General features: G+C 31.6%; 1 protein-coding gene across 1 annotated transcript in view; it reads left to right on the forward strand.

The window, feature by feature from the left end:
* The window catches only part of LOC122577337, a 345,413-nt gene that overhangs the window by 184,982 nt on the left and 134,093 nt on the right, over positions 1-26,338 (forward strand). Inside the window, exons 7-8 of the mRNA XM_043748626.1 lie at positions 5,762-5,866; positions 13,687-13,734. Of these exons, the coding sequence (XP_043604561.1) occupies positions 5,762-5,866; positions 13,687-13,734 (153 nt within the window). The remainder of the gene's footprint in view (positions 1-5,761; positions 5,867-13,686; positions 13,735-26,338) is intronic.

Consider the following 26,338-nt stretch of genomic DNA (forward strand, 5'->3'; position numbering starts at 1 on the left):
TTTCGACTTCATGTAGAATTTCTATAGAATCACATAGTCACTCTGTACAATATGTGCAACCATACCTCTACAATATCTTAAATATGTATGTTGCATTAACACTAACACTATCGATATTCTATTGTATACCTAAATATTAGGTTGTCCGAAAAGTTTCTTTCGTTTTATAAGGAAATAATAGACGCACAATGTTTTTTGTATTATATTAGTTTATGGAATTATGCACGAACATAATAATAGAAACAGAACGAAATGAATCATATCTAATTCAATAAAATAATATAAAACAGAAATTGTTATTTATCTATTATCACCTTATGAAACGAAAGAAACTTTTCGGATAACCCAATACATCATACACAATTATTAGAGCAATATAACGAAAATAAATAAGTTGTTGAAAATGACAACGTGAGTTCGTGCTCGCCATGTATATGCAGATGCGCTAGTTACAATAAATAGTAACTAGAAAATAGTTCTAGGTACAATCGATAGATTTAATCGATAGGTTTAAGATGTTCTTTTGTTTTTATCCCTAGTCCATGTAAGAATGTGCAATAAAGGTTTTTCGGTTCAGAATGGTATGATAGATTTATCCAAAAAATAAAATAATAGCTATTGTGGTCCTACCTCTGAATAAAGAAATAACAACATAAGTACCCCTATCCTTCAATTTACGCGGGGTATCTGATCCATGTGGATTCATTTTACGCGAATGAAAATCGCATAAATAAAATCTGACAACACAAAAGAAAAGAAACGCTCATTTCCCAAACGGACGGACAGAGAGCAACATCAGAGATAGACAAGACAATAGTAGAAAGAGTAATTGTTTAAAACATTGAAGATTGACGGAGAAAGATCAGTAGTTTAGGACGTTGAAAATCGATTCTCGATTTTCAGGTAGACACTGCACAAAGCTTGTTATGTATTTAATTATTACTGTCATTAATTGTTGTTAATTATTAATTGTTATTTACTCCTGTATTTCATTTAAGTATTTTCACAATAAACTCGATTTTCAGACTGCAGAAACGACCCTCTGAATTACCACGTGATAAACGATCTTACATATATGTTCGCTAGCACAATGTAATCTGCTTTTATCCTTATCTTATATAGCACTGACTTTCAACATCGCCGAATAAGTTACTATATACATTTATTACTTTTAAAACTTCTAGGAAAATATATTTTCTGACCGCGTAAATTAAGATCGCGCATAAAAACTACCGCATAAATTGTGCTAGAATTTACCTCGTAAATTGAGGGATGGGTGTATATAAGTCTGGTACCGATCATTGTAATTGCTTTGCTTTTAGTCCTACTATTAAAATCAGATGTAGTAAAAACTCCGAATACTTTCAAAACGAGCTGATATTATGCAAGAACAGAGAAAAAAATATTCTCTGGCCGTCGCGATAAATATTTACTACCTACAATTTATTTCTTCTGTATGTCGAATCAAGGGAACCAGTTGTGACTGATCGATCAGTTGTAACGCGTTTATGATTCATTCGAGAATGAGAATCTAAATATAGTCTTCGACGAGAAAATAGGCCAGAGCTCGTGTAACGTTTCTTCGGACGCGTCCAGCTTTACGCCACGACGCGCCGGAACCACCATCTCGATTTTAGTTATTTCCGTCAAATTGCGACACCGACTGTTATACTCACCGAGTAGTCGCCGAACCTTCTCGAGACCTTCACCCTTTTCAACTCGCTATGTTGCCGTACCAGCGTTGAATTCCACGTTTTACATAGACAGGCACCGAAATAGATGTTCAAAATAAATATTTCCTAGATCGATATGTGAAATCCGCCACTACCCTGTGTCCTCCCGCTGAGGACGCGGGGTGCCTATGAAGATTCCCTCTACGTAAAAGAAAAAGGAAGGAACAAGTCGATAAGTGGAACAGATTAGTTATCTGATCATGGTTAATGTTTCAGATCGTGAAAATTTATGAATGTTGTAATAAAACAGTAAAATAAACTTATAATTGGAATTTGAAACATTAAATATACAATTCCATATTTTTATGAATGCAAATAAAGAAATGTTCCCTAAATAAAAATTTCTTCGAACTAAATGTTATTTAATATAGGTTTGGGGTTGGTTTTTAATAGATTCACACAGATTCTATTATACTTTGTATATTTCGCCACCTCGTACAAAACGTCTGAACACACCGGATACACTCAGATAATTAACACGTAGTCGACTTCTAAGACAAAAGAACGTCGTTAGAAGTCGTACCAACTTAGCTTGTAGGAACTAGCGATCATACCAACTTAACATTTCTTAACACTAAATATTATAACATTTTATATTGGATATTTTATGTATTTTTTTATATTACTTGTATGCGTTCTATATATTTGTCCACTTTTAAATTTTTCACTAGATTTAACTAGAATCAAACACACGATAGACACTTATTAAACACGACATAATACCACACGACATAGTGCCAGAAAAATTTACTTATAATTCTCAATGAGAATTGATTGTAAAATTCATTCAAATAAAAAAAAAAATAACTTTTAAATTTTCCTTAACTACACAAAATTTCTCTTACAAATTATTATAATTTTTATAATAAATGGTTAAATTGATAAAATTATCTGAAAGAAAAGAAAATATACGCTTTGTGATGCAAAATGTCATGCTTCTTTTCCTCGTTGTAGCAAATAATTGTTTCATTGCAGTTGTTTATGCAAATTTATTTTTCTGTAAATATAGCTAAACAAGTAGAACTTCATAGAGATTTATTTAAAACATTAAAAATCTTGTTTATCGCTGCAATAAAAGAAAGATTAAAACCGAGCCAAATATTTTTGATACTTGCAACATATAAAACTATATCAATTATCATCTGCTAAATTCGGTGTGAAAAGAGGATAACATGACTTACCAAATTCACTGAACAAGCAAAAAAAGAAGTTTAGTTTTTTCTAGTTTTTCTGAATTCTGAATGTTTTTTCTAAACATAAATGTTTACGCCACTGACTATTCCTTACCGTGGTACGGTCATTAATAACCCTGTAATTAATTGTTATTAGTTAATTGATAATTAATAACTTGTAATTTTAAAAAAGAGATTGTAATATGAAAATTCGAGAATCGCTGTAGAATTAATTTCATGGTGTGTCTGTTGTTTATTACGTCTCAAATATTCTCGAAAACACTAGATTGCTTCGAGCTTTTGTTGGCCAAAGTGCAATTTATCTAAATTTCACGTTTATGTAGCAATTTATCTTAACTTATTTGCCCGCGGCTATAAGAATCAAGTGCATTTTATATATGTTTGTTATGAATGAAATGACTTAATTCGTTTGCATATGTATAGATGTATGAGGTGAAGTTTCTTAATGACAAGTCTAAAATTTGTTTTCGCAACTGAACTTTAGAATTCTTGTTACCAATATTAGTAGTACTTTACATAATTCTTTGTTGTACATACTGGCTTTTTATGATTTCAATTTAGGTGCTGTTATTCTAGATTGAAATTGGAATTATTAAAATATGCGCGAATTTTTTAAATAAACTGTAATTTAAACAAATGGTTTGAAGGAAGTCAGCTATGAAAAAGGATTATTTGAAACTTTCTACTTGACACAATTTTTCTTGTTTTTATTGTTTTGCACAGTTATATTTGAAAATAGAAGATAGAAAGTACGAAAAAAAAGAAAAAAGAAAAAATTAATGTACTTTTTCATAAATGTAGCATTTAGATGTAGAATCGGTCACTTTAGTATTGGGACACTCTTTAAAACAGGATACCTTTTTCGAAACTAGGCTAAATGACGAGTTTCTGGAGAGGGTAAGAGGAAGTTGTAAGAAAAAATTTGAAAAAATTGCAATCGATCGGAATCGTGGAGAAAAGTAGTAAAGACCATTTTTACAACTTTTTTATCTGAGCCGTTAATGAAAATTTGAACTAATTTGACTAAAAATTTCGTCAAAATCGGTTAATGCAGAAACAAATAACAGGTATCGAAAGATGTAAGAATCTTTAGATCTATTATTTTTACTCGAAAGTCGTGAAAAACTGCAATTATCGCCATTTTTATCCGTTTGTAGCTCATAACAACTTTGACCGACTTCGATCAAATTTTAAGCATGTACATAATTGACATAAATCCACAGAATGTTTTTTACCCGCCGCCTAGTAAATTAATCCTTTTAACTTCCCCCTAAAAAATTCAAGTCAAGTGTCCGAATATTAATGTGACCGACTGTATGTACATATGAAGCTTCAGGTCATAAATATTTAGGTTCATCCTTCATGTTTTACCACAACATATTTATTTATTTTACTTTTAATCGTTTGAAATAGCTATCTGTCTTCCTTTCTCGCTTTATTATTATTATTATTATTTACTTTAGTCCGTGCCTTTCGGCTTTGGACGAACTTTCAGTTTACATTTCTTACACTTATTTTGCTCCTTATATATCTACCTCCCCTCTTATCTACTCTATTGTATTGCACTCCCTTAGCTTATTCTTATCTCTCACAGCTAAAACTAATGACTAAAAACTATTGCCATTTTTGGTCTTTTGCCTCCTTGCTGTGCTACCTTCTTGTCTTTTCTTCCCGTCTTGTATTGCCCTTGCCCTTCTCTTCTCTATTATTGCTTTTAATTCCGTTAGTCCTTCTCCAGTCTCATTCAATGTTTTTCCATGTCTTTTGGTCCTCCCGTTATCTCATATTCTTCTATTACGTGTCCCAGGTCTTCTTCTTTTCTTTCACATAGTCTGCATCTTTTTTCTCCCTCATCTTTCCAGTATTCCCTCGTGTAAAGATATAGGAGGGATTCAGAAATACAAATAATTCCCTTTATTTAGCACACAACAGTTATACATATATCTTATATTCTGAAGATCTCGAAAACCTACTCGCACGCACGCTTGTTGTCAACCGACTCCTCCAGATGCTTCTAACAGTTTCCAATCGTCTTTTGTTCCAACTAAGGCCTGTACGCCCTCTGACGTTTGCACACACATTCACATGAACAGTGTAAATGTATCATCTTCCTAACACCTCGCTTTGGTCTCGTTTCCACATCTGAACCTTTCTCTCTTTATAATATGGCTATATAGCATGGCTTCTATTGATTTATTAACATAGCAATAATAGTGGAATATTTATAATAAATATCAATATATAGAACATATTAACATGACATTTATAAATATCATAGAATATTAAGAATTTTATCTCTTATTTAATCACTTCAGGATTGAATTTTTCTTAAACTATGTGTAATATTTTTCCTTCGCTAATTCGATTATTAATAGTATAAATATACTGTTTTTGTAAAGAAAATATAATACACCAGGATTTTACTGTTTTATTGAAAACATTGAATACATCTATTGCCTCATTAAATAATAACTTGTTAAAGTATAATGTTATGTGTGCATAATATCAAACATAAATTAATTAGAAGTTAAAATTTCATGATGAAGCACTATTAGTTTTAGTGTTTTCTCGCGACACAGAAAATGTAAATTCAGACTTTCTGGAGGCTAATCTTACTCGATCACTGTTAAAAATAAAGAACTATTCGAGTCTAGTAACTATGAGATCACTTTTAGCTTTTCTAGGCTGGGAAGGAGAAGAATAAATATTCCATGAACAATTTCTAATGCTTTTAAAACTCAATGAATGGTACTTTACGTTATTAAATTGTAGTAATATGTTTTATTTTTTACTTATTTTATTTTTTCGGCCGCTTTGGCATGTTCTCTTTTTAAGGATATGGTTATGATTTTGACACAAGGCAAAGTGATAATGAGAACGATCTTCTGCACGAGATTGACAATGCTTTGAAACTCGGCAAGGGATTTCTGTTTGGGAAAGGTGCGTTTCATTATTTTGCTTAGTTAATTACAGCATGCGTTTTACTGAAAAATTAATGAAAAATACATTTAAAAATATTATGGGAAGATAACATAAATAGTAAATAATTTTTTTTTACAATACTTATTTATTTTATAAATATGTATTTTAGTTTTTGATTTCAGGTATGCATACAACTTATTTAATAATTTTATGAAGTACCTAGTCTCACATCTTGTAATTATTATAATTTGTACATCTTCTAATTAACTATTTTTTCCGTTCAATTATTCATTCTTTTATCAAAGTTAAAGGGACTTGGTTCTCCATAATGGATTTCTTTCGTTCTTTCATTTGAATTTCTGAAACACCTATCTGTTCCAGTAATGAATAACAGCTATTTACTAATTTTTACAATAATACATGAGAAACAGAAATGAACTATCTTTTCAAGCACCGTATAATATGGAATAGATGATATAAAAAAATCAGTACAATTTTGGGGAAATACTACAGTTTTTATGCAATCTACACAAAGCCACCACAAAACAGTTTAATGTTTAAATAATAGTATAATGAGAGATTTTACAAATAATTATAAAAGTAAATAAAATAATAAAAAGTTAACTAAACCAATAAATTAATACGAGGGTAACAAAATCAACCTGGGAAATGTAAAATTTTTACGAATGTTACTTTAATCTACACCCGTGTAATTGAATAGAGTTCAACGTATTTTGTGAAACTGTACTCAAAGATATAATTAACGCATTCCGTGCTATGTAGGCCAACAGTGATCTACACTATTTAGTACGAGCACGTACAATAAATAAAAGATTATGTTATTTGTTATCAGCAGATGTTTATGCAGATTCATTATTTTATGAACACAAAAAAAATGAAATTATATTATATTAAATATTAAACATTATTATATTTTAAATATTACAACAAATATTTTACTTTGGATATTTTGTATATTCTTATATATTCTATACATTTTGTGTATTTTCGTACATTTAAACTTCCCATAGATACATAAACAACTGCAGCATACTTATTGGTATTATTTACCAATTAGGAGGAATTGGAAAAAGAATTTAATATAATTGCAAATATTTTATAATTCAATGCTGTACTATAAATTTCTCACTCAGTTTTAAGCTGGCAACATGATTTATGATGATTATGATTAACATGGTATGATGATTTAAATTGAATAAGATTAATACAATTTCAGAACATCATCGAATAAATTGGACGATAATATAATCAAATAGAATTATCATCTATCAAAACAATTTATCATTCATACAGAAACGATAGTAATTCCTTTTTATGATTCAAGAGTATTATACTTCCAATTGAAACATAAAACATATGTTATGCATCCCAAAATCACTAAAAATAGATATCCCTAGTGTTGCAATTGCTATGATGTTTTGGGTATTTTCTGCAATTTGATACAAAATATTATGAACAAAAATTAGTTAGCACTTTGCAATATTAAGAATCATTACAACATTTATTTTTCAATAACAAAATCAGATTTATATTTGTTCTCATAAATAGCTACACTGTTCTCTACTTTGCAATACAGATGACATCGAAACAAATTTCATTAGATGACATTAGATTAAGTTAAAGTGGAATCTTTATTATTCGAACTAATTGTATTACATTAATTTATGAACTTTAAAAAATGAAAGATAAAGTTTATTAATCGAATAACTCGTTTCCCTCTGAGGACAGATCATATTTTAAACTACTTTATAAATAGTAGTATTAAACAGAAACAAAAACGTTTTAATTTCCTAATTTCCCTATAATCGATATGGGAGTAATTAATCGTTCCATTAATCGGAGTTCTGATAATTGAGATTCGGTTGTACTTCTTTCCTACAATTTACTTACAAAGTGCCTCGCTTTATATATTTATATTTATATTATATGTTTCTATTATAGGAAACCAACGTAGAGCACAAAATTTTATTTAAAAAGCATTCGTTAATTTTTATTACATCCAACCTATATAAAATACAAAACTTTACCTAAAAAGTGATCATTAATTTGATGTTTGGCATACGGTTCAGCTCCATTTATTCTCTGCGTTACTCCATACTCGCTGTTCGTTAAGCCGAAGTTAAGAAAAGCAAAGTTCTACACACCGTCCGTAGATACCGTGTCGAAGGTAAATAAAGAGGAAAAAAAGAATATATACAATTGCTGAAAACAGTATTGGAATACTTATAGAGACCTTTTGACGAATATATTATGTGTGTTATATGAAACATTTCGCAATCTCGTTAACCTATGAGTTTATTATTATTTATTATATTAACCCTATAGACGAATGAGACTCCACTATCATAGCTATGTTGTAAAGTTTGAAATAAATCTGAAAATGTACATAAAAGTTATAAGATATTTAGTGTAAGCATATATGTATTTCGCAAAAATCATAAAAGTATTTAAACATTTATTATATTAATAAGACTAATATTCGGTGGGTGCTGTTTAACAATTGCTGTATGCTCAAAATGGCAGTTTATGCTTTATACCAATTTTTTACTACATATAATTTGCAACGAATATCTTGTAACTTTTACATACATTTTCATATTAGTTTTAAATTTTACTTATTTTAGCACTGATGAAATTATTACAAAGTGTATTTCATGTAACACACACAACATAAATGGACAAAATTTTTTAATTGTAAGGGTTCAAATAACTTTGCGAACCACTATACGCGGTGTAACATTTATGTTTGATCCGAGACCAAGGATCGTGGTTCGATACGAATTTTCGTGCGTTACGAGGAGCCACGTCACGCTACTATTTTGAATTGCCGGCTTCTGCGTAGTCGAACGAGTCGAAGAGCGCGGCGTTGATGGTGGTAGCGCGACAGCGGCGCGGCGCGGCGTTGCCATCAGGCATCGTGACGCTTCGCAGTCCGCGGTTATTCTTCGAAGTTCGTTCGTAATCGCGTTATCTGGTGCGAATTTCCGCCGATTAACCGGAAGAACAAAGTGCATACAATGTTGGAAAAAAGTGAGTGTCTATATTATTAGAAAAATTTTGAGACCAATCGTTTAAAAATATGGTGTGTGTGAAGGTAGGACTTTTTGTCACGACGTCGCGTCGTCTTAAGGACTCGTTCAACAGGTTGTCCTGTGAACGCCGCTTTAAAATGGGGGATGCTTTAAAGTTCGAACGACCACTCGACGTTTCCGTTAAGCGCGCTATGCGGATTTCCGTCTTTATCTTTTAAAGTGACTATGTTTGTGTAGACACATGTGCTTCCAACAGTTCTGCATAATTTTTGCAAGGATATTGGATTATTTATTGAATATTTCACGTCAAAATTAGTTGTTCTTTTTTTTTTTTAGTTCATTTTTTGTCCGTTGCAAATGACTCGTCAAATCTGTGAATATTTTATTTTCGATGAAAATTAAAATATTTGTTAGTTTAATTCTGTTTGTAGAGACATACTTTCGATAATATTTGATAATTTCGTAAAGAAATTGGTTTATTGATTGAAGATTATAATGAAAGTTATAAGTGAAAAACAAGTATTTGTAAAATAATTTCTTTTAATGTTAATTTTCTTTTTCTTTTAATTCTTCCTATGATTCATTTTGTATTTTGGATGATGATTAAAGTGATTTTTAAATTTGTATAAATACAAGTAGGTTTTCAACAAGTTTTAGTAGTATTGTGGGAGAAATTATTTGTTGTTTCGGAATTGTATTGGGAATTATAATTGAAAATACTTGTAAATGCAATGACAAATTAATACATACTTGTAAATATATACAATGTATTTCAATTCTATCTATTTGCTTATGTTTTTACTTATTTCTTTTTTGTATATTAAATATTGTAGTACAAACATCGACTTAAATATTAAGACTTTGATTAAAGATTTATTTAATTATACTATAAAATTTCGTTAAATAATGTTTTAATCAAATATTGAAGTTTAAATATGACTATATAAATTCATTTATAATTTAGATTCTCTATTTAGGGACTTATATACATACATAATACGTGAATATTTAATTTCATATCAATATTTTATTTAATATGTACCGGTTGTCCCAGTATTGACGGTACAACCTGAAAGAGGTGATTGTACATAAACAAATAAGTCGAAAATATGGAATAAATTTTTTTCATTTGAGATTTTGTTTTCGAGAAAATCGACTTTGAATTTTCTCCGAATACGCATGCGCTTAACAATGTCTGGTTAAACAGATCACGATACAAACCATGTGGCGTAGGTTTATGAGTAATAACAAGGCATGTAATTCGTAAGATTTACTTTATTAATGCAAAAATTGTTGAGAACGCTGGCCACCGTAATGCATACACAGGTGTGCTCCCCAAATTAAATATGTAAATTAAATATCCCTTAATTTTATCTATGGGATCACACTAAATGAAAAATTTAATTCATTAAGACAACACGAGTCCTCCATAATTAAAAGTGAGGATCATTTTGGCGTTCGAAGAACTGAAAACGAAAAATACGTTGGAAAGCGTGCACGAAAATGTAATTCGGAAAGCACATCTGTGTATGCAGTACAGTGGCCAGCATTTTCAACAATTTCGCATTAATAAAATGAATCTTAAATGACATGCTTTATTATTACTCATAAATCTGTGGCATATGGTTTGTACCGTAATCCGTTTAAATTTTAATCCGACATAGTCAAATGCATGCATATCCGGAGGAAATTCAGTCGATTTTCTCGAAAACAAAGCCCCAAATGAAAAAAGATTTATTCCATGTTTTCGACTTATTTTCTCATGCATAATCATCCCTTCTAGGTTATACAATTAATACTGGGACACCCTGCATAAATTCGATGTCCAGAGTAGAAATAATTCTGTAATAAAGGAAGCTTCAGTATAACTGATTTTTCAGATATTAAATGCTTAAATCAAGGAAAGAAAATGACAATGGAAACGTACTTCTTCATCACTTACTAACGCTAACTTGTGGCGCTAATCGCCATTTCCATTCGAAGTACCGGTTAAATTTTAAACTCTATAAAGCGCAAGCGCAAGCTCAACTCCCATTACTTTATCGAATAAGGATTTGTAAGAAGCATTCGTAAATATTTACATGTTACGCATTAAAGACTGCCTGAATACATTTCACGAATATGAGCTTAAGAGAACCGACACATTAAATTTATTAAGAACATCGAGAATTGTGTGTTAAAACTGAGAAATTCGTGATATCTGATAGTGTTTAGCAAACACATAGAGGGAAACGTGCAGTAGAGCTTGTTGGTTGGCGGACCTCGATTACATAAAGGTGTCACGTTACCGCTCCGTAGATTGCACGAAATTGCAATATACGTATGTTCAAGGCAGAAGACGCGTGCTATTTTCGTTTGTCAGGGACTGGCGTCTTCCGCTCCTGAGGTTCCTTCCGGTCGCGAAATTTAATTTGAACGGCGATGATTGAGCTTTTATTTTTTACCAATCGATTGATTCTATTTATTCGATTTGAATACAGTCCTCTGCAAGTTTCTGGTTAGAAAAATTTGTTTATTTCATATTCCAAAAATATTATTTTTAAAAACTTTTAATTAATATTATGCAACTATATGTATAACAATGTTTATTTGCTGTACTGTTTTCTTTCACTTTCAGTGATCTTATATTCAATATGAACTTAAATTCTTGTAGATATTACTTTTAGAGTATGTTGATAAAGTAAACATCTATATAGCCTAAAATTTCAGCAATTAAGCAATTATCTAATATTTCTCTAGCATATTCATTTTCAATCTGTGACGTATAAATATGGAAATTTACGACAAGCTATATATTTCAGCAAGAGAAAGATACTATCTATAAAAAGGACTAAATATTTTTCAAAAAAAAAAAGAATTCTTTGCTATTTTTCCTTTAAGTTAAATTAAGACATACTATTTAATATTAGATATACGAATATTAATACTGTTTCAGTATTTTACGTAGTTTCTAAATCAAGAGGGCATAGATACACCTACTGAAATGACAACATAGTTAAGAATAAAAATGTATGATAAATTTTAGTTCTTAATTACATTAGGTAATAAAAAGTTTAGTTTGAGGTTAGGTTAGGGTTAGGTTTAAAAAGTTTCTTTTATAGTGTAATGACAGTTAATTTTTTAATTATGTTCTATTAATAACTCGATGTTAAGGAAACTCTAAATTGTAAAAAGCCATTGCATAGATATCGTACTTTGAGGAATACTTCATGTTCTACATATGAACTTCTCCATCTTCGTACGTCCTGTTACCTTTTTGCCCTTTTATTTTTGCTTCGAAGTTCATTAAGCTTGCTTCTATATTAATGACCCGCATCGTTCTTATAAAGAAGCAATTTAAGACCTCTTTAGTACGTTCCTTATCACGATTTAAGGTAACAAAATAGTGACTGCTCTCGTTATAGGAGTGGATCTATTCTATACATGTATTATCCAACAAAACAAGAGGACTATATTCATCCATATCGATGAATGAAACAAATATTTTTCAATTGTACAAAATATTTAAAATTTATAATCCATGATCAGATTATTTTAACACAAATACTTTCTATTATATAATATCTTAATTTAATAAAATTTAAGTATTAATAATGGACTAAATTATGAATTACAAATTATAAACAGTAGATTTTTATCTAAATATATCTATGTGTTTATGAACGATACAACCCAAAACTTATATGTTTAAGACATTTGTTTAATTGTGAATATAAAGAGATCAAGATCAATATTATTTAAGCACTGTCCCTATATTCTCTTAGTACTTACTCATACATTATGTGATTGTGTATGCGTATAGTTAGAAAGGAAATTCTTAATTTTTTAAAGCTCATGACCGGGAGGGAGGAGAAAGTAAGTATATAATGTCTATGTGTCTATTATATTTATAGTTTCCTCGAGGAAAGTTTCTCTATTTTTTGTTCGGAAACTCACGCTGTGCCTTCAAGAGAAGCAATGTCATACTTCCCGGGTCACATTGTCTGTCAATGAGGATATCACCTTTAAATAGTGTATTTGAAATAGACAAAGTGATTGATGAGCATATATATTAGAAAGCAGATAGGTCTAAAGAGTTCCTCATCCATAAAATCAAATATTAAGATACAGTAATAAATGATCAGGAAAATAGCAAATACCTGAAAATGTTCAAGTAATTAAAAAAAGCGTAGTATTAAATTAAAAGTATAAATATTACAAAAATATATTTTGTTTATTAATTAAATAAAATAATACATCAGAAAATACGACAGTCACTTGAGTACTTATTTTGTAAATATTACGTTATTAGAAAATAATTTCTAAGTTCTATAAGACGATGATAATTAGTAGACTGCGGATTTTTATGCATTTACAAGAAATTTGAAAATGCAATGATGAAGATGCAAAGATAAAATATAAAATATCCAAAGTATAGTACTTTGGTGGATAACACAATTTTCGATCGAGGTTCTATTTTCTTAATTATATTTTCAAAATGTACATAAACATCTGCAGTCAAATATTTAAGTACTTATAATTGGAGAAACGCAAACACCAATCCGTCATATGCAAGGACAGCCTTGTGTTCAGTTTATTATACGTAAAACAGTCCAAAATTTCATAGATTTCGTTTATTTTGTCATTATTTATAATCACAGAGTTTCGACAATTTTCGTACAAATGAAATATTTTTATGGTTCAGAATTTTCCAAATTAATTATTGCGAATTATCTTATGTATTTTTAGTAAACAACAAGTAAAATTATGAGTTTGGATCCCTAAAGTACTTATTGATATTTTCAGAGAACGTTATGTTCGCTCCCACGTTTAAAGCTTCTTCCGCAACACCAGGTAAAGTTGCAAACGAAACGTGTGAGACTAACAGAGTGCTTTATATTATTACAAATTGTATATTAAAAAATAAATATGATGTCTAACAAATACGTTTGTATGTATTAGCATTGTAACTATTGCTACAAAGGTATAATTATATCATCACAGAATATGAAATTTTTCTGTGATTTAAAAGGCAATTTTGCAATAAACTTAAGATAAGGTTTATAATATTTTTAAACTGAATTTTTTCACTTAGTTTTCATATCAAAATGTCCTGTAATATTATTGAATTTTTCATTCGTTACCTGAATCTAGGAGAACGTGAAGTCATTTTTTGAAAGTGGTTCTATTATTTAGTTATGACATTCATTTCTTAGAAATATTTTTTAATTCCATTCACAAAGATTTGGAATCCAGATTATTTAATGAGAACAGAGCAGAATTTATTGCATGTTTAAAATGTAGTAGATTTGAGATTTTACAAAAATATTTTGTATGATATTGTTGAATGGCGAATTTCCAAATTAAAAATTGGCTAATGTGACTTTTAGCTATTTACATATCCTATATTTTTTGATATGCATGTTTGTAATTACTTGTTAATTATATGTGCTAAATATTGAAGCTTATCTATTCAAATGAAATTTTAGCAGGAATAAATACTTCTTTGATCTTCATAACCAATAATAATAATAATGCGATTGTCATACAAAATTTAAATTATTTTTTGAAGACATATGGAGTATAAAAATAAAGTTGTATAAAGCGAAGTACAAAGCAAAGTTGTCGAAGCATAAAGCAATAATCATAATTATTCATTTGTTCGTGATTTATTAATTAAATGATTCTTATGTTATGCACTGAAACTACTTTAAAGAAATTCAATATATACGTAAAATGTAATAATATACTTTACATTACATACATTACTTTACATTAGTATACATACATGGATATTAAATATTCCTTAGCAATTTGTATATATACAAGATATTTAGATTTTTATTACTAATAAATTATTAGTTAAGAAAATGACCCTGGTATACAGCAAAATCATGTGAAAGCTATCTGAAAAAGTGAAAGAGTTAGAAGAACGTGATAAATTAAAATCATACTTATCTATATTATAAACTATTGATGTAAACCTCATTGAAAAAATTTGGAATAAATTAAATGGAAAACTCATCTCTTTATGGACTTTTTGACATACTTAGAATCAACGAAACAATAAACATAATAGAAATTATAATTGATTAAAATAGTAATCCAGTGATGCAGGTAATATAGAGAAGGAAATGTTGTGTTATTTTATTACAAGTGGTGAAATGTTTTACTAAAATATTGAATGTATCTATGGATTTTGTACACTTTTAAAATTATAATGAGGTAATAATTCTTAAAGATATTAATAAGTTTTTAATATTAGGTATCCCCAAAAGAAATCAATACGGTTTAATTTAAAAAAATCAAATGGCTATTAAACATTTTATTATGTTACATATTACATGTTTCATACGTTAAACATGTAACAAGACAAAATATTTACATATATTCATATGTACAATAAGAATATTGTTTAGTTTATTAAAATCGTTTTACAATTAAATAAGGCGAAAACAAATCAGACAGTAAATAATTTATCTTTCTGATAATCTTTCCTAACACGTCCGTGTAATATTGCTATGTATCTCTTGTTTGAATGTTTGTGGTACGTCTGTTGCATGTAAGCAAGCCAGTTTGTCTGAAGTTACATTAATTCTCATTAACGCCACTCAATTTCTGGCGTATAATTTTTAAATAATTCGAAGTGAAAATTGGCATAGAACGTGATAAATTGTTGTAGAAAATCCCCACGGCATTATACTTTAATATACTCCTCGGTCAATTATAATTAGACGCATCTTAATACCGACGCCCACGAATTTCTAATTTTATGAACGTTCCCACCAAATCAACTACTGTTTATCTTACTGTCGCAATCGACGCTTGTAAAATCAAAATTGTCTTCTCGAATCTTATAGACTGCTTCGAGTGATGAATGAAAAGAACGAGACGACTTCGCTGTTTTCTTATCAAATTGATTATACACTGCTCAAAATAATTAATTTTAAAATTTCCTGATAAGCACAGAATGAAATTTAAAACAATGAAGTTTTGAAAAGGTCAGTGAATCGATTAATTTTCAGATCAAAAGTATCTTCTAGAATTATACTGACGCTTTTTCAAAATTACGAGCAGCACAAATTATTATAAAATTAATAAATTACTTCTGAATTTTTATTGATATCAGAAGTTCCGGTGAAAGCACATACTAAAGAAATCCAACTGAAAGCTATATGAAAAATATAAATGCACGCAGTAAAAAGAAAACTTTCCAAAAATACATCACTATGAGTTCATAAAATTTCTACGAGAAACAATGGATTGTTCATTTTAATCGCCCATGTTAGTCACAATGACCACGATTACGTGATTATTCACATGATCACTGCATATTATTAAAGTAAAACTTTAGATATACTTTTGTGTAAGAATTATTGAGAAATTAAAAAATCTTTTCACGAAGTAGCGTATATATGTAAACTCCCTAGAGAGTTCAAGGGTGATAGGGACTTTCTTTCTCTGTTTCACGGACAGCACAACTTTCTTTGTTTCACGGACAGCCATTTTGACAGACGCTCATTTCCCAAACGGATGGACAGCCATTTTTGAGAGACGCTCATTTCCCAAACGGACGGACAGAGAGCAACATCAGAGATAGACAAGACCCTAGTAGAAAGAATAATTGGTTAAAACATTGAAGATTGACGAATAAAGATCGGTAGCTCAGGATGTTAAAAATCGATTCTCGATTTCCAGATAGACACTGCACGAAACTTGTTATTTATTTAATTATTAATGTTATCAATTGTTGTTAATAATTACTCCTGTATTTCATTTAAGTATTTTCACAATAAACTCGATTTTTAGACTTCAGAATCGATCCTCTGAATTACCACGTGATTGTCACTTAAAATAACACAAAAAGAAATAGAAAATAAAAATAAAAAATAAAAAAAAAAGAAATTTAAAATGAAAAATAAAAAAGAAACTTTATTTTTTTTTCTAACACAGTTCACAATTTTACTTCCGAGCTCTAGGCGTGACTTTTCAAGACTGAAGCTCTTACAATTTTTTGACTTCTGATCGGATCCTTTCTCACCCCTCAATATCCCCACTATCCACCCATTTGTTGGACGTCCGCGGCTGTTGCCACGCACGCCTTCTTCTCGAACATTCGGCGAAAGGACCGTTGGGATATTGATGGCTCATTAGGTACTTCGGCGATATACATTGTCGCCGAGTGCCGCCACATCTTTATCTTCGATTTTAAAGTGAGCCGGTCGTGACAGCGACCTGGTCTCTGATGTGGATTGACGTTATATGATAAACGATCTTACATATATGTTCACACGGGTTTTCACGGGTAATGTAGTGATAAAGGAATATAGAAAAATATGAAAAGATATATTTGTTCCTTATATCAATAAATAGTTCCAACGATATGACCAGATATTTGAAATAATATTGGAAAAGATTTTTAACTTATAGGAGATTTATGTCGACATATTGTACACCTGATTCGAAATTTTTTATCGTACTCCTTAATTGAATTACGTATGAGAAATCCTTTAGGCATATTTTATTTATGATCGTTATTTTAATAAGAGAAAATATAGTTTTCTTATACATATTGATCTCATTATTTTTCAAATGCGGAAGGGTAAAATGTAGTAACATATTTCGAACCATAACAACGATTTAAATATACTAATTTCTGAGATTGAGGTTAGGTTTTGTGAAATTTTACTTTAAAATTACTGAAACTACAATATATACTTAAGGAATTAGTTTTTAAAACTTTAAATGTGTGCAATAAAATGTTCGCGCTTTTGTTAAATTCATAAACAATTGAAATAAATAAATGATGCTAATAACGTTATTGACAATTATACCTGGTCTTGATTGATATTGTTTATAAACATGAGTATAAGTAACGATAGCTAGTAGTTAGAGTGGGTAAATTGATTTGTTGCGGCTAATTGAATGCAAACTTGATTTTCTCAAAAACACAAAAAAAAGTATGAAAAAATGTTGTACTATATTTTCGACTATCTTTTACACGAGGAATCGGTTACTCTAATACGTAGACATTTTGTATATGAAAAATAATTAAATTGCAATTGATCCCTTAGTTTAGTTATTCGTCCTTGTGTTTTCAACCTTGAGAAATATATTTTCATAAATATTTGTTTTATTTGTATAATTAGATATATCGATAGTTTAAATTACCATCATTGTGAAGTAATATTTAACTGAAGACAAGAAAAACAAATACAAAAGTCGTGTCTTACGTCTTCCCCTGTATTTCACACGATAGATTTTATAAAATAAAAGTTAAAATATCTACTAAACTAATAGTTCTTTCAAATAAATAAGGATAATAATTTTTTATAGACAATATCAAGACGGATCTAGTGTATTAAAAATTAAATGATTCCATTTAGGAAAACGTGTCACTTTTATATGACTTCTACGTGTTCATCTGTAGAAAGAGTAATTGGATCTAACAGTTACGCGACTCAATTCTTGTCAGAACATTTTTTTCCATATAGCATATAGCTTATCAGTAATTCGCAGTTATAGATTAAAATCGGACACCTTGTATATATGTATATCGCACACTTGCGATGGAAACGACATAACTCAAAAAACGGGATTTTCGAGTTGTCATTATGAAAATAATGCAGGGGCACTCTTCGAGCTGTTATGAAAATCTTGTTCATTTATCTTCATAATTTGACGGGTAGAGAGAAATTACATGCATGTGTATCTCGCTCTTGCAAAATCATGTGACAGTATGCTGTATTTTATAAATGCGTTTTATTATGGGTCGTGCCCTAACTAAAACAATGGTTTTCGAAACTAAAAATGAAGAGAAAATATTTACTATGCTGTTTAATAAGTGAATGAGTGACCTTGACACTAGAACTACCGATAGTTAACACGAAGCTGTTTCTACCAAAACCAGTGAAAATGACTGGTCTTTAAAAAATACGTAAAAATAATAGAATATTTTTATATTTATTGATTTATTACTTTCTTACAGAAGCAATTCCATGTTATGTAGTACAGTTTTGCTATTATTAATGCAGCTGGGACCATCATCCCTAAACGAGAGTTGACACATTTATAAAAATGTAGAACCAGTCGTTTTGACTGCTGTGGTATTTCTAGCGTTAGCATTTAGCGATCTAGCGATCGATCTGGAATTTTCCTGATAACTGATATCATCATATCGAATGATGCGCGGTAAAGATTTGAAAAACGTGTGGCAAGTTGTAGAAAACGAGGAAACTGGTTAATTGGGGTACGATAAACAGATCGCAGGACCCTTTTACACTCTGACAAGTACCAGTCATTTCGACTGGTATTGGTATAAGTAGCCTTGATACAAAATTATTTTCAGTTTGAATACATGAAAAACAAAATAAAATTTATTATATTATTGTTTTAGTTATCGTTGCGAAAGTCATTACATCATTGCGGAAAGAAAATATAACACGAAGTAGGAATTTTAAAATAAAATTGTAAAACCAGTCAATTTGACTGGTGTGGTAGTTCTAGTGTTAAAGGTTGTTGCATACGTATCTATATGAAATAGGAATGAAACATAAATTATTTCATACTTTTTAGCGCGTTTCAAATTCGGTAATATTTTTGGGCGAAAAATGTTTTATTTCACATTTTTTAGTGTAGCGATCAATATTACAGAGCCAACGAAAAATGATTTTCATTATCACTTATTTGTATCTATTTGTTATTCCTTTCAATTTTTAATTCTTATTAGAGAATAAAAATTTATGTGAACTCCCCAGCCCCGTTTGTTGATAAGGAATGAACCAGCTGTACTCCACACCGATATTACATGTATTTTGAATACTGATAGATGAGTGTATTTGAAAACTTAATAGTGTGTTACATACCATCGCGCAGTGAAAGTAGATTTATGCCCGAAAACGAATCCGCAGATCAATGTTTCCTGCGATGGAAACGCGAGTTAAAGTCTATATTGAGAAACGCTACCGTCGAACGATTTATTCATACGGAATGAATTATTGAAGCAGCGCTTGCCCAGACTGCTGCTTTCAATGCAGTACACGAAGGAGTAATTACGGAGGAGTGTCGCATTCAATATTCAAAATTCCGATGGCTACATTCTGATATCTCCGATAGTAGCAACATTTCAGATGAGAAAAAGTGATGGGGACATTGAACGAAGAATGTTACCGTTTGTCCTAAGCTGGATAGTGACTGTAATTACAAGGAGCCTTCAATTTAATTTTTAAACCATAATTACAAGTATTGCCATCTTTGGTAACGGGTGCTTTTCTTAGCGTAAATTTCTCGCCATACAGTATCCGGGCATCCCTAGGGCCATAGGGGTTGGGGTTACGCCCAACCAGCGCACAAGGTACCTGGATTAGTTAGGCCTGGCAGGGGCTGTCACTCGTCTCAGGTTGAATAGGGCGTTTTCTAAGCCTTACCGTCTCCCGGGACGGTTCCGGAGCAGGTGGGAGGCTGCTCACCCGCCGAAGGCCATTCGGGGGAGCCAATACCCCTTAAATTGGCCAGCATCTTGGCCATCAACCACTGCCACTACGAGTCCAAACCCATAATTGGCCGAGCTGAAGGGTCGCTACTCCCTCCGGGCTTACACTCGATCCCCGTGGTACCATCCTTAGTCATTGGTGGGAATATCGTGTGGATGCACGATCACGTCACTGCCGGCCGGCGACCTGCTAACCGTGCTCGGCAGTTCCAGATGAAACTCACGTAAGCGGGGGCCTGAAAGTACAAAGTATCCGGGAACTTATCCCGACGATCTCACCCTTGGCATCAGGATCGTGGGTGCGCTACTACCCAAGGCCACGTAGAGAGAGTATAATCTTACTTAGAAGCCTTACACTTCCGGCGACCTTCCCTGCAGTGTACATAGAGGATTCACGTAAGCGGGACACTTGCCCCGACGGTCCTCCCTGGTTGCGGGAACGTAGGTTTACCAACCCCCATAAACTCACATAAGCAAGTCCTCCCTGCGGGAAACCGTAATTACAGAATAGGGCCGTAATTGATCTTGGGAAAAAGAATTTTGCAAAGGGCCAAATTTACGACGCTCTTAGTCGCGTGAGAGGTTTAGACCACCAAACCATACCTGATTGAGCATGGAACAAAATTCTCAATAAACTGTATGACGGAAGAGCGCTTGAGAAATGCAAAGATTATGAGAACTTCTCTCACAAAGAAACAGCTGAAGTCTGCTTCCTACAACCAATGTGTAAAGGAACGGCCAAGTATGCTTAAAACGAGGAGATAATAAAAGACACGGGTCAAGTCAACTTTGAGCGATAAGCCTATGAAAAGAAATGGATGACACAATGAAATGAAATCGATGAATAATAATAGATCATTTGCAATAACAATAGTTAAAAATGAAGACATTGAAAAAATGTGAATAAGAGCAATCAGTGATGTACCCCTACAAGATACAGAAGATCTTACTCCGATAGCTTATTCTAATACATAGCAATCGACAAACATACTAAAAAATTAGATTTTTATAGTAAACAGTACTTGATGATAAATAAATATGAAAAATTCTTTAATGGGATCGATGGGAGAACCTACCCTTTTGAATATACCTCTGAAAACGTACCTCATACGATACAAAAGGAATCATCCTGATTGGTCAAACCATTTCGAAAAAATCGGCGAAAATACATTAAAAACAAAACTCATCAAATTGAAATACCTTCCTTCTTTCCCGAAGTCGGTATAAAAAGTAACTTAATTTTGAAATTCAGTGTTAAGTATCCTTTCCCCCTCTTAAGCTGCGTCTTATCCTAGGTCGTAGCTGGATGTCGCACAGCACTGCAGCGACAAGACCAACTGATCGATAAACATTCAATCCTACGACAATGCGACAGCTTCCATATAAGTCAAGCATACAACGACATAGAAAAGAATTAGTGCAAGATCGAAGGAGCAAGTCAGTCGTACGACAATGCAGCGTATAAAAAGGCAACGTAGAAAAAGGAACTCTCCACCATTGGTTTCATCACAGCGATCGTTTCATGCGAAAATGATCATTGACCTGACTCCGGGTGCTTAAGATGGCCGCGCAGTGGGGTTGCTGTCGCCTTTGTATCGGCGAGACAACAATGATGCAACGACGAAACTTCTTTATTCTAAATCTTTTGTTAATAAAAATCCCATTAATACATTGATAAGATTTTCAAGAGTAAAATCAGACCAAACACGATATTATTATGAAATTTTATAGTAAATTTTATATAGAGGTATATGAATATTGTCGCACTGCCTAATTTTATAATAATGTTGTGTTTGATCTTATTTTAATAGAGATCTCATCAATATGTTAACAAAAGATTTAAAATAAATAAGTTTTGTTATTGCATTAATATTACTCCGTCGATACGGAGGCGAAAACGTGTCCCCACTGTGCGCACATACTGTGCAGCCCTCTCAAGTGTTGGACTTATGAATCTTCCTTTTTCTACGTCGCATTATCATAGCCATTAATCACATTTACTGTCTTTTTCTGCTTCCACAGCTCCTTCCACACAATCCTTTTCTAAGTATCCGCGCGTCTGATTATATGGACATGGACTATCGAATTTGTCAATGTACAACATCCAATTAGGACAGACCCTAAGCTTATGCAAGGAAGATCGTAATGTTTCAACTGGTCGGCCAACAATCAGGTTGTAACAGATCGGTTGATATCGCGAACCGTGAAAGCTATTAGCGCTTAAGGTGGGGGTAGATTAAAGATGCAGAGTAATGTTGTATTTTGCTGATTTATTTGAAGAGTATGACTGTGTGGTGAAGACTGTTTGAAGACTCCTAGAAGAAACCTAACCTGGTCCTGATATACTAGTTCTCCGTCCTGGAGTTTTCCTTCTCACCGTGGTTTTTATGGGATGGGGTTCTATTCCTTCCAACCTTCTCTGGTGTTGCTGAATAATACCAGATGTTTACTTTAGAGCGGACCTATCGAGCACTTAGGTTGTTAGCCTCATGATGAGGTTTTCATCGTAAAGTTTACAACTTGGCAGGTACGAACTTCAGACTTTCCCAAAAAAGGCTGATATGCTATCCAAGTCATTAAACTGAGGGTCACTCCAAATCATCATTCATGGTTACTAATTCTTAATTGCTTCTAATTATAATAGTCTTCCTGCAGATTATTGTTGCTATAATGAAAATCTTATTGTGATAACATTGGTATATTTAACACAAGTTAATCTTTAACTAAGTTATGGTAATAGAAACATTCTAAATCAAATTAGGTAATATTTAACTGGTGTTTTATTTTTATTTTCAAAAGCTCTAACCTATTTCTTTCCACTAGCAGGTTCAGACAATGATTAAAAAAAAAATGGATAGATTCTAAATACGTATATTGTATATAGCAATATACGAGAGAAATGCTAATTATTATTTGTACAAATTAACAGAGGATTCAGTTTGATAATTAAGTAATGATACATCACTTATCGATTGTAGAAAAATTCTTCTATATAACTTTTAGGAAAGGAGGAAAGAAAATGAGATACTAACCACCAATTTTGATCTTAATTCAGCTTTTGATTCAAATTGACAAGACATAGAAATTAGTTTTGATATAAACTGCCCCCCCATAAGTATTAGGACTCTGGTTACATTTTCTGGAAAACTAAAAATAAAAAATCCTAAATTATAATTTTAGTATTTAGTATCTTACATTATAAGATACACTAAACGCGAATAAAATAACATATATATAATAAAATAAACAGCGAAGAGCATTCAATTTATGTGAAATTGTTGAGAATTTTGGATCTTAATAGCCGAAATAATGGTATAGGAACACTAAATATACACTTAGAATTCATATAATCATTTTGTGAATAAAAGCCTACAAAAATATAAAAGCACAGTCAAGTTACGCTATTGCTCAGCTCTTCTTTTTATCACGAATTTTACGTAACACCAGCAGCGGTTGATCGTCACGCTACTGTCTCGGCTTGCCAATTGTGTCTGTTTATAAGCTGATTACGATTAGTAACGAAAATTTATTCAAATGATGAATAACAACGAAGAATAACAACGAAGAATAAGCAATAAATACACAATTAACATTAAATACTTAATACCATACGATAAAAAGGTATAAATATTTGGTTGTTAATATTTTTATGATTTTATTTGTGTTTTTCAATACTTCTTTTCAATACTTGTTTAATCAATATTCTAATTAACAGAAAAAAGCAAATTTAATGAATAATAAATTACAGAAAACAAATTTTAGTCGTAAATAGCTTCTCCGACTGTGTCCTTCAGAAGATTCTTTTTTTGACGACTAGGCAGTCTTCACCTGTTCTCGCAAACGAAAGGATACCTTCCGATATCAAAAAAATTTTGCGTGGCGCAGCTTGAACTGACTGAGTTTGGATTGGTATAGATCAGTGGATCGTCAGTTTTAAGCTACTTTTTTTTTTTTTTTTTTAACGTGGAGAAATCCTGATGGACACTCACTGTTGCTTCGCAACAGCCGAGTAGTGTCGGACCCTTACCGACTAAAACTCCACGGTAAGGTACTTTTCTTGACGTTTACTAAGGTGGCACCAGGGTCTCCTCGAATTTCACCGGGTGCACCCCGACGTCGAATCTCCCTGTTAATATGAAGGGAGACTCTCTAGTGTTGGGGCTCTTCCCTCAACAACCGTACAGAGCGGTCACCCATCCTAGACCGCCCTGCGCCCGACGCTGCTTAACACATTTTCGTGATCGTCCGGGAACGAGTGTATCCAGCGCGGCTNAACGGACCTTGACATCTTTAAGGTACCTAGCAAGCCAGTGCCTTAGGACAAGGAAGGTGTCTTAGACATCGATAGGAAAGGTCATGCTGGAAATCATATTTATTAGAATAAGTTGGAGCGACCGTTTGCGAGAAAGGCATTGGTAGATTTCTGGTGGCAAGCAGAGGGAGCTGCTGCATGTTAATGCGATATTTTATTTGTTTATTTTAGAAAAATATATAATTCCGTTGACAATTAATTTCTTTTTAAATCTAATTTTCATTATATTTGATCCACCTCTTTTGCCAACATGTTAGAAAAATATTAGTTCTGCATATAAAAATTGTCGAGTGAGCAGAAAAAGAAAAAGGTCAGGTACAGATCAGGAGAAAATTAGGGATAAGGACATGAATAACTAGTTGATGAAATTATTATATTATTGCACTTGCTATATTTTTTCATCTTTACATTTGGTCTTCAAACAAAATAAAATGAATTAGTTTATGATGTGATTCTACATGAAAAAATAAGTCAGCAACGTAGAATACAATTTTCTCATATGAAGCTTTATTTTTGAGAAATCTGACTCCGTTACATGTAACTGTTAGCGAATTGCTGTAATCTAATATTAGTAGTTATGCTTTTATTTGTTATTGTTGAGAATTTTGGATCTTAATAGCCGAAATAATGGTATAAGAACATTAAAGTTACACTTGGAATTAATATTAGAATAATTATATATTTATTTGGTAAACGATTCCAAAAATATTCATCGATACACACTTGCACGCGTCTCAGCACTTTCTTCCATACCCGACTGTTAACCGACTGAACAGTTTACATTCATTTGTTTTCGAGACGCCGGGCGCACACGTACTTCCACACACTGATATTCACATACAAGTATCACTACTACGCATCTAACCTAGTCTAGCACATAAAATTATACATACCTCAATAGTTATACTAGATCATACAGAACATGAAACTGAATGTTCATACGCGATAAATTTTATTACTTTAGGAATTGTTGAAAATGTTTCCCATTTTGTTGAATACACATTGCTCTTTGCATTTTCTATGAAAAGTATCGTATTTTGCATAATTTGTTTGTTGTATACTTTTGTTGCATAATTTATGAATGTTAAAACGTTGGGAAATGTTATAAAATTTGCTGTCCTGCTTGATTGTGTGTTTTCTAATGCCATCAACACAAGTCAAGCCGTTAGTCCACATACACTGATGAGACAAATATTTAATGTCAATTTTTTTAAGGCAAAGCCTCGTATGAAGTAATTTTATTTCATATNTTTCGACTTCATGTAGAATTTCTATAGAATCACATAGTCACTCTGTACAATATGTGCAACCATACCTCTACAATATCTTAAATATGTATGTTGCATTAACACTAACACTATCGATATTCTATTGTATACCTAAATATTAGGTTGTCCGAAAAGTTTCTTTCGTTTTATAAGGAAATAATAGACGCACAATGTTTTTTGTTTTATATTAGTTTATCGAATTATGCACGAACATAATAATAGAAACAGAACGAAATGAATCTCAATAGAAATATTAGATGTCTTAATCAAGGTCATGTAAACAAGTCTGGGCGTTCCTATATCAAAAGCATTGACAAAACCATGACCATATAAACAGGTTTCTATATTGTCTAAGGAAAATTGTCCGAAAATTAAGTCGTGATCGTG

The sequence above is a fragment of the Bombus pyrosoma genome, linkage group LG18, assembly GCF_014825855.1.
Source record: "Bombus pyrosoma isolate SC7728 linkage group LG18, ASM1482585v1, whole genome shotgun sequence".
Classification (NCBI taxonomy): Eukaryota; Metazoa; Arthropoda; class Insecta; order Hymenoptera; family Apidae; genus Bombus; species Bombus pyrosoma.